This window comes from Helobdella robusta (assembly GCF_000326865.2).
Source record: "Helobdella robusta unplaced genomic scaffold HELROscaffold_11, whole genome shotgun sequence".
NCBI classification, from domain to species: domain Eukaryota; kingdom Metazoa; phylum Annelida; class Clitellata; order Rhynchobdellida; family Glossiphoniidae; genus Helobdella; species Helobdella robusta.
The window spans coordinates 3092088-3104008 of NW_008703617.1; the positions used below are offsets into that span (position 1 = coordinate 3092088).

At 32.4% G+C, this 11921-nt stretch overlaps 3 protein-coding genes across 3 annotated transcripts; 2 read left to right on the plus strand and 1 right to left on the minus strand.

Moving 5' to 3' along the window:
* Positions 1–219: 219 nt before the first annotated feature.
* HELRODRAFT_190219 (hypothetical protein) lies at positions 220–7168 on the plus strand (the record flags this gene model as incomplete). Its single annotated transcript, XM_009012907.1, has 8 exons — positions 220–367; positions 836–1160; positions 1264–1363; positions 1432–1527; positions 2033–2270; positions 3501–3944; positions 4861–5049; positions 5254–7168. The coding sequence occupies 8 exons, from the start codon at positions 220–222 to the stop codon at positions 6003–6005; spliced, it is 2292 nt and encodes a 763-aa protein (XP_009011155.1). The 3' UTR covers positions 6006–7168.
* A 579-nt stretch (positions 7169–7747) lies between these two features.
* On the minus strand, positions 7748–8524 carry HELRODRAFT_72617 (hypothetical protein; the record flags this gene model as incomplete). Its single annotated transcript, XM_009012908.1, has 2 exons — positions 7748–7908; positions 8389–8524. The coding sequence occupies 2 exons, from the start codon at positions 8522–8524 to the stop codon at positions 7748–7750; spliced, it is 297 nt and encodes a 98-aa protein (XP_009011156.1).
* A 134-nt stretch (positions 8525–8658) lies between these two features.
* On the plus strand, positions 8659–10511 carry HELRODRAFT_185291 (hypothetical protein). The gene is made up of 5 exons (XM_009012909.1): positions 8659–8735; positions 8944–9125; positions 9376–9486; positions 9564–9693; positions 9951–10511. Exons 1-5 carry the CDS (start codon positions 8731–8733, stop codon positions 10132–10134), a joined length of 612 nt encoding a protein of 203 aa, XP_009011157.1. The 5' UTR covers positions 8659–8730; the 3' UTR covers positions 10135–10511.
* The last annotated feature ends 1410 nt before the right edge of the window (positions 10512–11921 follow it).

Below are 11921 nucleotides of genomic sequence, written 5' to 3' on the forward strand. Positions count from 1 at the left end.
GCTGGTAGCTAAACTTTCAATGTCCTTTCAAAATTTTTTTCGTATACAACATAAATTTCTATTTTTAAATTTTACCACTACGCACATTTCATTTTAAATGAAATGTCATTGAAATATTAACTGAAATTTTATCTAAAACTTTTCAAATATTTCATTTCAGTAATTAAAATTATATAAGAGGCCTGAAAATCACGCAAAAATAAAAACTCCACGTAGAAAATGAAAGGTAACAGCAACACGTACTCAGTAGAGCTGATAGACATCATGCCGCCAGTCATCGGCAGGAGGGTGCGCGTCCACCCCATCAGCCATTCCAAATCGAAAAGGGTCTGTCTCACACTGGAAGTCTACGGATGCGATTGGAAAGGTGAGGCGGTTGTGAAGATGGTGATGAAGGACATTCTCGTAATTTTTTTTTAGAGATTTCAACAACAACAGCAATCTCACACTACTTGCGTTCATGCGAGTGAAGCCACGAGTCAGAAACGTTGCATGGGATGGGCAAGGATTTGCTTGCAAATGAACTCAGCCACTGCGAAACAGAACCATGATGACAATGATGATGATGATGATGATGATGATGATGATGATGACAATGCCTGTGCTTGATTGTGTTTTTAGTTTATGAGCGTTTTTACTTTGTGACGCATTTTGTTCTCAGCATTCCGTTTCTATATTGGCAATCCTCATCAGGTTATTAAATATTGATCTTATTATTTTGGCAACTATTTCATTCATGCCTATCACTGACTGACGTGAATATCATCATTATCTCTCATATCATCATCATCATCATCGTCACACGTTGTTCCTCATCACCACTCTCACACAACAGATGGTTTGGTATCATACAGCATGTACCAAGGTGATAGGAGGAGGTCTGACATGCATTTGTATGACCGCATCTATGATGGGCAGATCATTACGCAATCTCAACACGATGACGACGACGACAACAACATTAACAACTTCAACAGCAACAATTTCATCTCTAAGAAATACGCCAACAGTGACGCCGACAACAAACACAACAGCCCTACGACCAACAGTAGCCACAGCCTAAACTTCATCAACTACATCGACAACAACTTTATAAACGTCAACCAGCACCACGTCTACCTGACGAATGGATTGGGAGCTCTGACGGACGGTGTCATCGGGTCAGCGGGGCTCAAGAGGCAGACCCTTCTAGAGAATTTACGCGACGATGATGAACATCATCACCATCATCATCATGAACTTCTTCTCCATCATCATCATCAGCACCACATTCCTCTACATCATCATAATCATGCTAGCAGGCCGGTACATGAAGATTGGATCGGCTGGAGGAGGAGACGTGTATTTGATAATTATGACGATGGTAGTAGTAGTAATAATAATAACAATAATAATCATAATAATAATCATAATCATAATAATCATAATAAGAAGTATGGTGAGCCGATTGAGATTATTTTTAAATTTGACACGCTGCGAAAGTTTAAATCTCTGTCTGTACACTGCAACTACGTGCCCAAAAAAGAGGTTCCTGCTGTCATCAATCAATCATTTTATTCATTTGTTCACTCATTCATTCGTTCGTTCATACACTTATTTATTTATTTATTAAGTTATTCATTTATTCATTCATACAGTCGTCTGTTCATTCATCCACTCATTTTTCAAATCGTTCATTCATTTTCACTGATACGTCCATTAATTAAATTTCTCAGTTGATGATTCATTCACTTGTTGGATCATTAACTAGTTACTTATTGATCAAAATCCTTTCAAAACATAAACAAGCATCAACAAAAAATTTAAAACTGCATTCAACTGCAACACAAACAAACATATCAACACATGAACGAAAACAAAAGATTGAAATAAGACATGTAAAGACAATAAACAAACAACTTTTAACAAATCCACCATACACCACACACACACACACACACACACACACACTCACACACACTCACACACACACACTCACACGCTCACACACACACAAAGCAAACAAAACGTGAAAACAACAACATCAAAACAGGTGTCATGTTTCTCATTAGCGAAAATATTCTTCAGCTCAGACGGAAAAAATTATAAAAAAACACGCTTCATCGAATATTACAACAACAACGACAACAACAACGACACTGATGATGACGTCAGAAAACGCGTAAAGTGGGCGGAAGTACCCCTGAATGATCACGTGGGCAGTTACTTGAAACTCTGGATGTACCATAAGATGGAGTGGTTGCTCATTAGTGAGGTCCAATTCATTTCAGGTCGGTTGATGATTGGTTGATTGTTGATTGATATCTGGTTGATGATCGGTTAATGGTTTATTGATTGTTGGATCATGATTGGATGATGGACGATTGATGATTTGTTAATGTAGATTGATGATTGGTTAATGATTGGTTAATTGAATTTGATTGGCCAAAGGCTGGTCGTGATATGTTGTTCGATCAAACGTTGATTGGCGATTGAAAAGCTGTTCTTTTTTAATTGGTCCTAATTTAATTGAACAGTTGATACCTGATTGGCTACAATTTTTTCCACTTGGTTGTCTGTTGATTTTTGGATGGCTGAACAATGAGTACTTATTCACTGACAGATCTCGAAATCTTTTTCATAATTTTTTTCCTCCAATAGAAAAAAATAATCTTTCTTTAAGTGGCTTCTGAGACTAATTAATGAGAGTCAGTCAGGCCAGGTAGTCATTAGTCAATTCAGCGCTCCGTTCTTTGATTGATTTTGTACTGGCTAGGTGCACCTGTGAGTGTGTAAGAGGTAAAGAAACAAATGAAATCAATTTGTATATATTTACTGTATATCATGTAAAAAGATTAAATGCTTATTTGAAGAGGTTAATGAATGAACGAACGAACGAACAACTGAATGAACGAACGACTGAATGAACGAACGACTGAATGAACGAACGAACAAAAAAACAAACAATTGTATGAATGAATAAATGAATTAATAGCTGATCGTGTCAAACTTTTTAAATGAAAAATGTTGAAATAAAGAAATTGAAAAATAAAACCAGACCGCGGTGAAAATGATTAAAAGAATTTGTTGATTAATTGCACGGAGGATTAAACAAAACAGAAAAAAACGTAGAGCAACTTTTGAAAAATTGAAAACACCATTTATTTTTCCAATTAATTTTCGTAATTAAATTTTTTTCTAAATAAAAATTAACAACGGTTTTGCATTTTGTTGAAAAATTCAAAGCGTTCAAATTTCAAAATTGATTTGCGTTCATAGGTTTACATAAGTTTACATGTAATTTAGTGATGTAACATTTTACATATATTGATGGATCCTTTGAACAGTTTGGTAGATTAAGAAAATATGAGAATATGCGTGAAAATATGTTTGAATAAATTTTGAAAATAAACCTTAAAAAACATTCTAGGCTTCTATAGTATGAGATTGATTGAATGAAGTTAAAGAAAATTTTTCTTTTGTACGCCGAAAATTATTATTTTTTTCGAATGACGTCACAGATCCTGTCAAATCGAATAATACGTCATCGCCGACGTCATCATCACGTCAACGTAACCAGGGCAACCTTTCCAAAGTTAACTCGGCAACCCGCGAGGCCAGAAAAAATTTATTTGACGGAGCGAGTAATGACGAGAACGCCGTAAGAAAGAACAACAACAACATCAACAACAACAATAACAACATCAACAACAACAACGTCATCAACGATGATTATTATGTCATCAGCGGTGTAGACGACACTAATGACGCTAATGAAGATGGCGACGACGATGCTCGCCATCCCCTCCATAACTCGTCTGTCGATCGTAAAAAAAATCATAAATATGACCGTAAAGCCGGAAATAGAGATGTACCGATAGGCGAGAATAACGATGAGGACAACAACTACGACGATGACGATGACATCGGTGATTCCAATCTAACAAATGATGATAAGATCAGTGGTAAGCTACATAAAATAGTTTATTCGTATGTTTGCGCGCGCGTGTGTGTGTTTTTATGCATATGTGTTCTTGCTTACATATATATATACATTTTACATAGATTTATATTTATTTATTTATTTCATTATTTGTTAGTACTAATAAATATTTTAAAATTTGTTTTTATGCACTACATTCATAGGTTAAACATGCAGGTTCCTTAGTTGCTCAATGCTTATACATAAGCTAGGCATCCACAGCCAACGATTAAACTAACATTTAAACGCGTTTTTTAATTTTACGCACAAAATAGACGTTCAGACTTCATGTGAGCAAAGAAATGTAAACAAATCGGCCTTTTTTATTCCTATAGAGGCACAATACTTACATACTCGGGTATAAACATTTACGTAGGGTACACACACGCAATTACTTATGTATGTGGAATGTACATACATACACGCTTGTTAACATACCACTTAGGCAAGAAAGGAATGCGTATAAGAATGTAACTTGTATTTAGGGCGAATCGATACTCCGAGGTTTTCTTCATGTTCGATCGTCAGGTTATTTATGTTTATGACTTTTATCGGCTCTCTCCTACTGGAATTTCTTATTTCAATTAAAAATACTCCAGAGATTTATCGCTGAAATTTATGGCGCTTATGGTCATCTTCAATGCGTGGTGATATAATATAAAAGTGCTACTCGTATCTGTGATGATTTTCAAATGAAATTAACGTGATTGTTAGTTTTATGTTTTTGGCGACAAAGTTTAAACTTGACTTGTAACTTGTCACGGATATTGAAACCATTATAGCCATTTATTTCGCAAAGTTGCGGCAGAATTTTACGTGCATTTTGCACATTATCCGTTTTCATAGTTGCCTACATTAACAATTCAATTAACAAAATTTTCACCACGTAATAATTTCAGATAAACTTGTCGTCTTGAAAACGGTTCTCCCTATGACGACAGACATGACGTCATCAGTAGCAGACAGGCAGTCGGATCAGACAGACAGCAGTACCAGACTGACCGCCATCGTGGCCGGCCTCATGTGTGGAACTGTCCTCTGTGTCGTCGTCGTTGTCATCGTCTTCATCGTTGGCAGACGGAGAAAACGTTAACAAATTTTTTATTTGAAAATTATTTTTTATGTCGAACAATTTATTTCTTTAGATTGAATAAAACTATTTTCAAACTGTGATAAATCATTCTAAAAATATGTTTTTCATTCTTCAGGAAAAATTTACAAAGAATTTTATTTAATTTTATCACAAGTAAAAAATTTATTTTAACATCATTTTACTACGATAAAATTGACAGACAGCACCCACGGATTACTGAGTCCCTATCAATCCTCACCCCTATCAAACAAGCTGGACCCTCCTGCCAGCAATCCACCGACGCCACCCCTCATAACCCTTCCCAACGAGCTCCCGACAACTCCACCAATATATTCAAATGGATACTCCAGTCCTTCCCCTGTCAAAACTTCAAAAGATCAAACCGCCTCCAAGCCATTTTCTCCGGATAAGTACCCTCCAAATAAATCAATCAACACCCTCCCAAAGCGTCCCACTCGGCAGCAGCAGGATGAGTTGTCCGTCAACGACACTTATGAAGATATTGGTAACTTTAAGACATTCACGCCGATTTTGAAAGCCTCTCGAAACAACAATTTCAACGAGTCTCCCTACAGTTCTTCGCCGTACAGTCGAGGAGAAGCCGATCACTTTGATTCCTCTAGAATGCCTTTGGACACATACTTTAGTCGAAACGACGCAACCTCAACCATTCATAACAATTTCGGAGCGGCAATGTTGCAGGATCGTGGGATCAGCAACTACAACCAGCTGAACGACGGCTACTTCATAAACGACGTCGCCAACAGTAGCAACCCGCACTTTGATCAGTTCTCACGTTACCGTGTCCAGGAGAACGCATTCGATAATTTTGACACAAACACGACGTCGAAGACTGGCCACTTCAGGTCCATTCCAAGTGTAAACGCCAGGACAGGCCCCAACTACACAGTACCAAACCAACATAGGGAGAACAACATGCCACAATATTAATGCCATAATAAACATTTTTTTCCTACCTAACTAAACAACGATATGTGACGTTGGACGATCAATTTCATTAATTTACAAAACTCACATGCTGTTAACAGTTAACCAGCTCTGCTTGAGCAATGCGAAGTGATGCGGATATTAAAGATGTAACTATTTATTGACGTGTGATACGTGTAAATTTTTATATAGAAATATATATATATATATATTTATATAAATATATATAGTGTACATTCAAATATCAGTGCATATTATTTAAATTTTTTTTATAAATTTATCGTCTTGATCAGTTAAATTTGTAAATTTGTTTATTTCGAAAACATAATAAAAGGCATAATATTTCAGCTTTTAGAACTTAAAAAGTAATTTAAAATTGATTTGAAAAATCACATAAATCTATTCAGCACTTTTAACACACACAGACACACACACAAATACACATGCTCTGTATAAAGTTTGAACACAAAAAAACACCATGTAGACATTACACAATTATAATTATAGACAATGATAAATTTGATTTAGAATTAAAACAATTTTAAGTTTTATTTTACATTAAAAGTATAAAAATGATGATTTTTGTTTACATATTGTGTTGGAGCAAACCAAATTTATATTGTGAGTGTGCTTGTCATTGTGATCATGTCTGTATTTATTTCCATCGTTTAAATTTTCGTTGCTTTATAAAATGAAGATTGTTCTTATTTACTGAGACGTTTACGATTCATTTTTCAATTTACATTATAATTTATATATCTATAATAATCTGGCTTATGAATAATGGTAACTCATGGTACTTAATGACACTGTAATTAATTACTCCTATTTAATTTTAAACACGAATTAAATTTTATTCCATACAACGAATGATCATATTTAAAGATCTCTATATATCCATTGTACATATGCACGCGCACACACACACAAACATACATAATGTATTTATGAAAATACAATATATTTTTATTGCTTCTAGCTTGCAATACATTCTAAAAATTTTAAAACACCACACTTTATTTATGTATATATGTTATACTTACATAATATATATATATATATATATATATATATATATATATACATACATATACATATATATATAATTACACCAACATATTTATTTCGAATATTTACACGTGTTAATAAAAGATTAAAACAGTTAATCTATTCATTCTGCAAATCCAAAACACTCTAATCAAAGAATTTAATAATAAACTAGGAAAAAATCTAACAACATATACACTATAATAAAAAAAACTCAACAGAGAAAATTGATGATGAAAATTTATATACAACGTTGCATACGTAAAAACCCACTATGATGTGACACATTTACACCACATGCAAATAAAAAATATATACAGATAAATTAAGAACATTATCAGCTTAGCACACGATGTTGCTAATGTATATATGTTTGTACGTACCAAAATAATCATAATCTGAGTAGTTCTACCAGCATATACATGCTTATTTCTAATTAAATCAAATTAAAACACAGAAGATTTAATAAATCAAAATTGCAGAGCAGTTAACTATCTCTTGACAGTAATTTGTAATTCATGGACTAAAACTAATGCCAAGTTAACAACATTTTATTGTGATGAAACACTCATTTAATAACATTATCTCAAACCTATTCATTGAGTTTACATTTACACATTTACAGAATAAAAGTTTTTTCATCATTGTTCACAAGCTTAATGATGAACCATGAAATAATTAACTGATATAGTTTTCCATCATTTTTTGGTGGCTTGCATGTAGACCCCTCCCATGACGGCAAGTACCGTGAAACCCTGAGCCATTACTCTCATTCTCATCATCCTCTGAGATAACTTCGAGTCACCTTTCTTTAAGGAATATAAGCCAATAGTCAGAGCCCCAATTGTTGCAAGAAGACCTATTTTGAAAAGAAATGTTTAAAGAAATTCTTATAATTCTAATATAATAGCAAAATTTTCACATGTTTATAATATGAACTATAATTATAACGACTATTGAAAAAAAATAACTATGTTTATACTTTATAGTACAGTCTAAAATTAAAAGGCATTATTAATTACTTATATTAAAGATTTTAAGAACTAAAATGTTTGAAAGTTGTGTAACATATAAAACTAAAAGGTATTCATATCTATACGTATACATACTGCTACTACTAACTGAATTACACAATTACAACTGGATTAATCATATTTTAAAATCATGTCATAGTAATATGTAGCACTATCAGTATTGTTTTTATTTGAATTTCAGAAAAGTTTTATTATAGAAATAAATGAATCGCAGAATAAAATAATAATAATTTTTTTAAATTTATAAAAAATTATATATGAGATAAAAAGGAAAAGAAAACTAAGTGAAAGGAAAGGTCACCAACCAAAAGGAACCAAAGGATTTTCGCAAGTTTTTCTGGAAATTTTATCACTGAAAGTTTCGTAATCTTGACTGTACGGAATAAATGGTGGCAAGCTCAAAAATTCTTCTTTGCTTCCTTCTGCTGCTTTGTCTGACATTTTTTTTTAACTTTTTTAAAACTTTTCGAAACAAAGAAAACGATAATACAAAATCTAAAATGTAACTCAACTTGTAATCCAAAGAATACTAAAAACATTTATTTATCTTTTGTATCTTTAAAGTGAACATATAATTTTTTGCGTACTGCAGAGTTAGACAAAATTTTTGAATTTAGTATTTGATCTGTGTCGAACAGAATGTAATAATGATGTAAGTGAGTTTCAACTGAATGAAATTGTAGGTTCTTTCTTGAATGACATGCGATATGTTTCTTATTTTTTAGCATTTTTAAGAAACCATCTACTAAAAAAGTAAAAATACAAAAATCGCCTGTTGTTTTTCATTAAATTTAAAATTTAAATTTTAAATTGAAAAGGATTGAATATTGTATTGTTACTATTGTGTTAATTTTCATGAGAATGAATCGTGGTTTGGGTAAATTGACCCCAAAGGGCAGTGCCCTGTTGTTGTGTGACATGCAGGAAAAGTTTCGCAACATAATTTCATATGGACCTGCGGTCATCAAGGTCGTTCAAAGGATGCTGACCTTTGCAGATCAATTGGAGATTCCCGTCCTTGTCACTGAACATTACCCCAAAGGTTACCATTTATGATTTAATTAAATGTTAGTTCAGTTTCCGATTTGAATTTCAAATAATGAATTAAGTAAAACTGTAAAATCAACATAAAGTTATGGAACCCTAGTAAAAAACAAATAAAAAATTAACTGACACATAAATCACATTATAAATGTTTTTTAATTTCTACTTTATTTTTCAAAATAGAAAGTTTTTTTAAATAAGTTTTTGTTTAGAGTGTATTCAATTTTCCTCATTCACACTTTCTACAGGATTAGGTAACACCATGAAAGAGCTTAATGTCAGCAAGTACAAAATATTCACCAAGACTCAATTCTCAATGTTGGTTCCTGATGTTGAGAAGCATTTACAATCATTGTCAGGTGCATATTGCTGTTTATAATTCTTAAAATATTACTATGGTCTATAATAACTTCATGAACATCATCCTCAATGTCAGTGAAATCAGCAGTTATCTGTGGAATTGAGTCACATGCATGCGTGTTACAGACAGTTCTTGATCTGATTGAGAAACGGTATGAGGTGCATGTTGTTGTGGATGCTGTTACATCTCGATCCATGGTTGACAGGTATGCTTTTTTCATGTCTTTTTTTTCATTACAACATGTTTATTTAAAAATTCATTTGTCTGTTTGTGTGGACATTTTTATTTTTTCTTTACTTTAAAATTTATTTTAATATTTCAGTGAGTGTCAACTTTTTGGTACTCATATACCAAGTAAAGTTAAGTAGCAAATGTTTTGTTGGAGATATTAGTTTAATCATAACATTAAGATTCATTTATAGATAGATGGTTATTGGTTTAATCAAATAATTGATTGAACAGGATGTACTCTCTGAAGAGAATGAGCGAAGCAGGAGCATTCCTGACGACGAGCGAGAGCCTCTTCTTCCTGTGGTGTCGTGACGCCCTCCATCCCAAATTCAAGGTCTTGCAAAAGGTCATCATGACTCCTGCCCCTGATAGCGGATTGCTTTCTAGACTGCCTTATTTTCCTCAGAAAGAATGATGTGTTGTTATGGTTTCATGTTTCGTAATGGGATGTGTTGTGATGTTTTGGGATGATGGGATGTGATTAGTTTGATTTTTTTTGATGGATTGGTAATTTTGGTTGGTGGTTGCAAAGCGCTGAACTTTGTTCATTTTTTGTTTAATTATGTAATAGTGTATTATTCTGATTAATTTTTTCTAATACGGTGTTTTTTATCCTAATCCAATTTTACGTTTTTAGTTTTTATGAACATTAAAAAGTATGTATAGACTCTATGTATATAATGCGTCCATTTACAAATTCTTTCATTTGAACTCTGCGAAAATTTTATCTCATCTTGTTATCAAAAACTTCAAAAAACTTTGGAATTAAATTGAAAATAAACATATTTTTTTTTGTTGGGAGCCTTTGCTCAACTTAAAACGCAGCAGACAGAACATTTGTTTGTACAGCTGTGCTTGCACTTCATTAAGGCATAATTGTTCCGACGAATTTTCATAACCTCGGTTTGTGTGAAAGGCGTTTTATCAATTTATGGCCAATATATTATTTTTTTATGTTATTATATTTTTTACACACACACACGAAAATATTTATAAATATATATATAGTATACTTTCATTTATTTCAATTTTTAGCGTAATGTTTAGTAATGAAATTTCATATAACAATTATTAGTTATCTTTGGGAATTCTTAAGTGCCGAGTAGGCCATGTTTGTTAAAGTATTTTCGCCGTAATTTGTATCCAATTAATCTGAAAAAGCTATTCATCTATTAATATAAACATTTAAAAAAATAGTTGAGACGTATTTGGTATTGTGATTTTCTGAGTTTATTTAGTATAGTTTAAAATCAATTTTCGTTAAAACTCCTCCGACGGATTTACTCCAGTATGATTCTTTTTTCTGCCCATAAAGGCCCCCTCCCAAACTTTGACTAACAATGAATGGTATTGGACAACAACAGGGGAATCGCTTTGCGGCTCCTGGGACTTCGGGACCTCCCACGTCGGCTAGCCAGTTAGTTTTTGTAATTGACGTTTTTGATTTTTTGTTCTTTTCTTTTGCGCTTTGAAAATTTTGTGATTAGTTATTTTTCCTATTTTGTAATGAAAATAATCATTTAACTAATTAAAATTATTAGGTATTCGATGTTTGTGACATCAGGGTTCCATGGAGGAAATGTGCAAGAAAATTTTAGTTAGTTTTAATTTTTGTTTACCAAATCAGTTTGTTTATTAAATACAACTTTTGTTCTGGCTTTTTTATTACTTATTTCAAAAGTAAATCAATCTTTTTGTTTGTCTTGTCTTCTTTAGATCACAGTCACACAAAGCCCAATGGCAGACCGACTTTCATTATGCCTCAGGTTTGTTAATTTACTTTAAATAATTAAATATAAATTGTTATAAAACTTGTAAGTCATATTTTTTTAAAAATGGCTGTCATCTGACAAATCTTTCTGTTTGTTTAATCCAATCTAAGATATTAAAAAATTAGTAAATGATTTAATAATTTAAAAATTAAATTACAATTAGAGATTTTTGTTTTAGTTTAGTTTGGTTGGTTGTGTTCGTTGTAATCAAACAACATACTACTTGGTTAACTTTAAAAACTGGTTATGTCCATTTTATCATTTATGTGCATTACAATGGGATAAGTATAACAGGATCTTTTAATTCACTTCAGTATAAATTAGCTAAATAATAATATTGTAAGGGATATACCTGTTTGTCACAAAAGGTTTATATTGATTGTGAAATTAATTGTGTAATTTCAACCAAGTTATATAAAAGTATATTTAT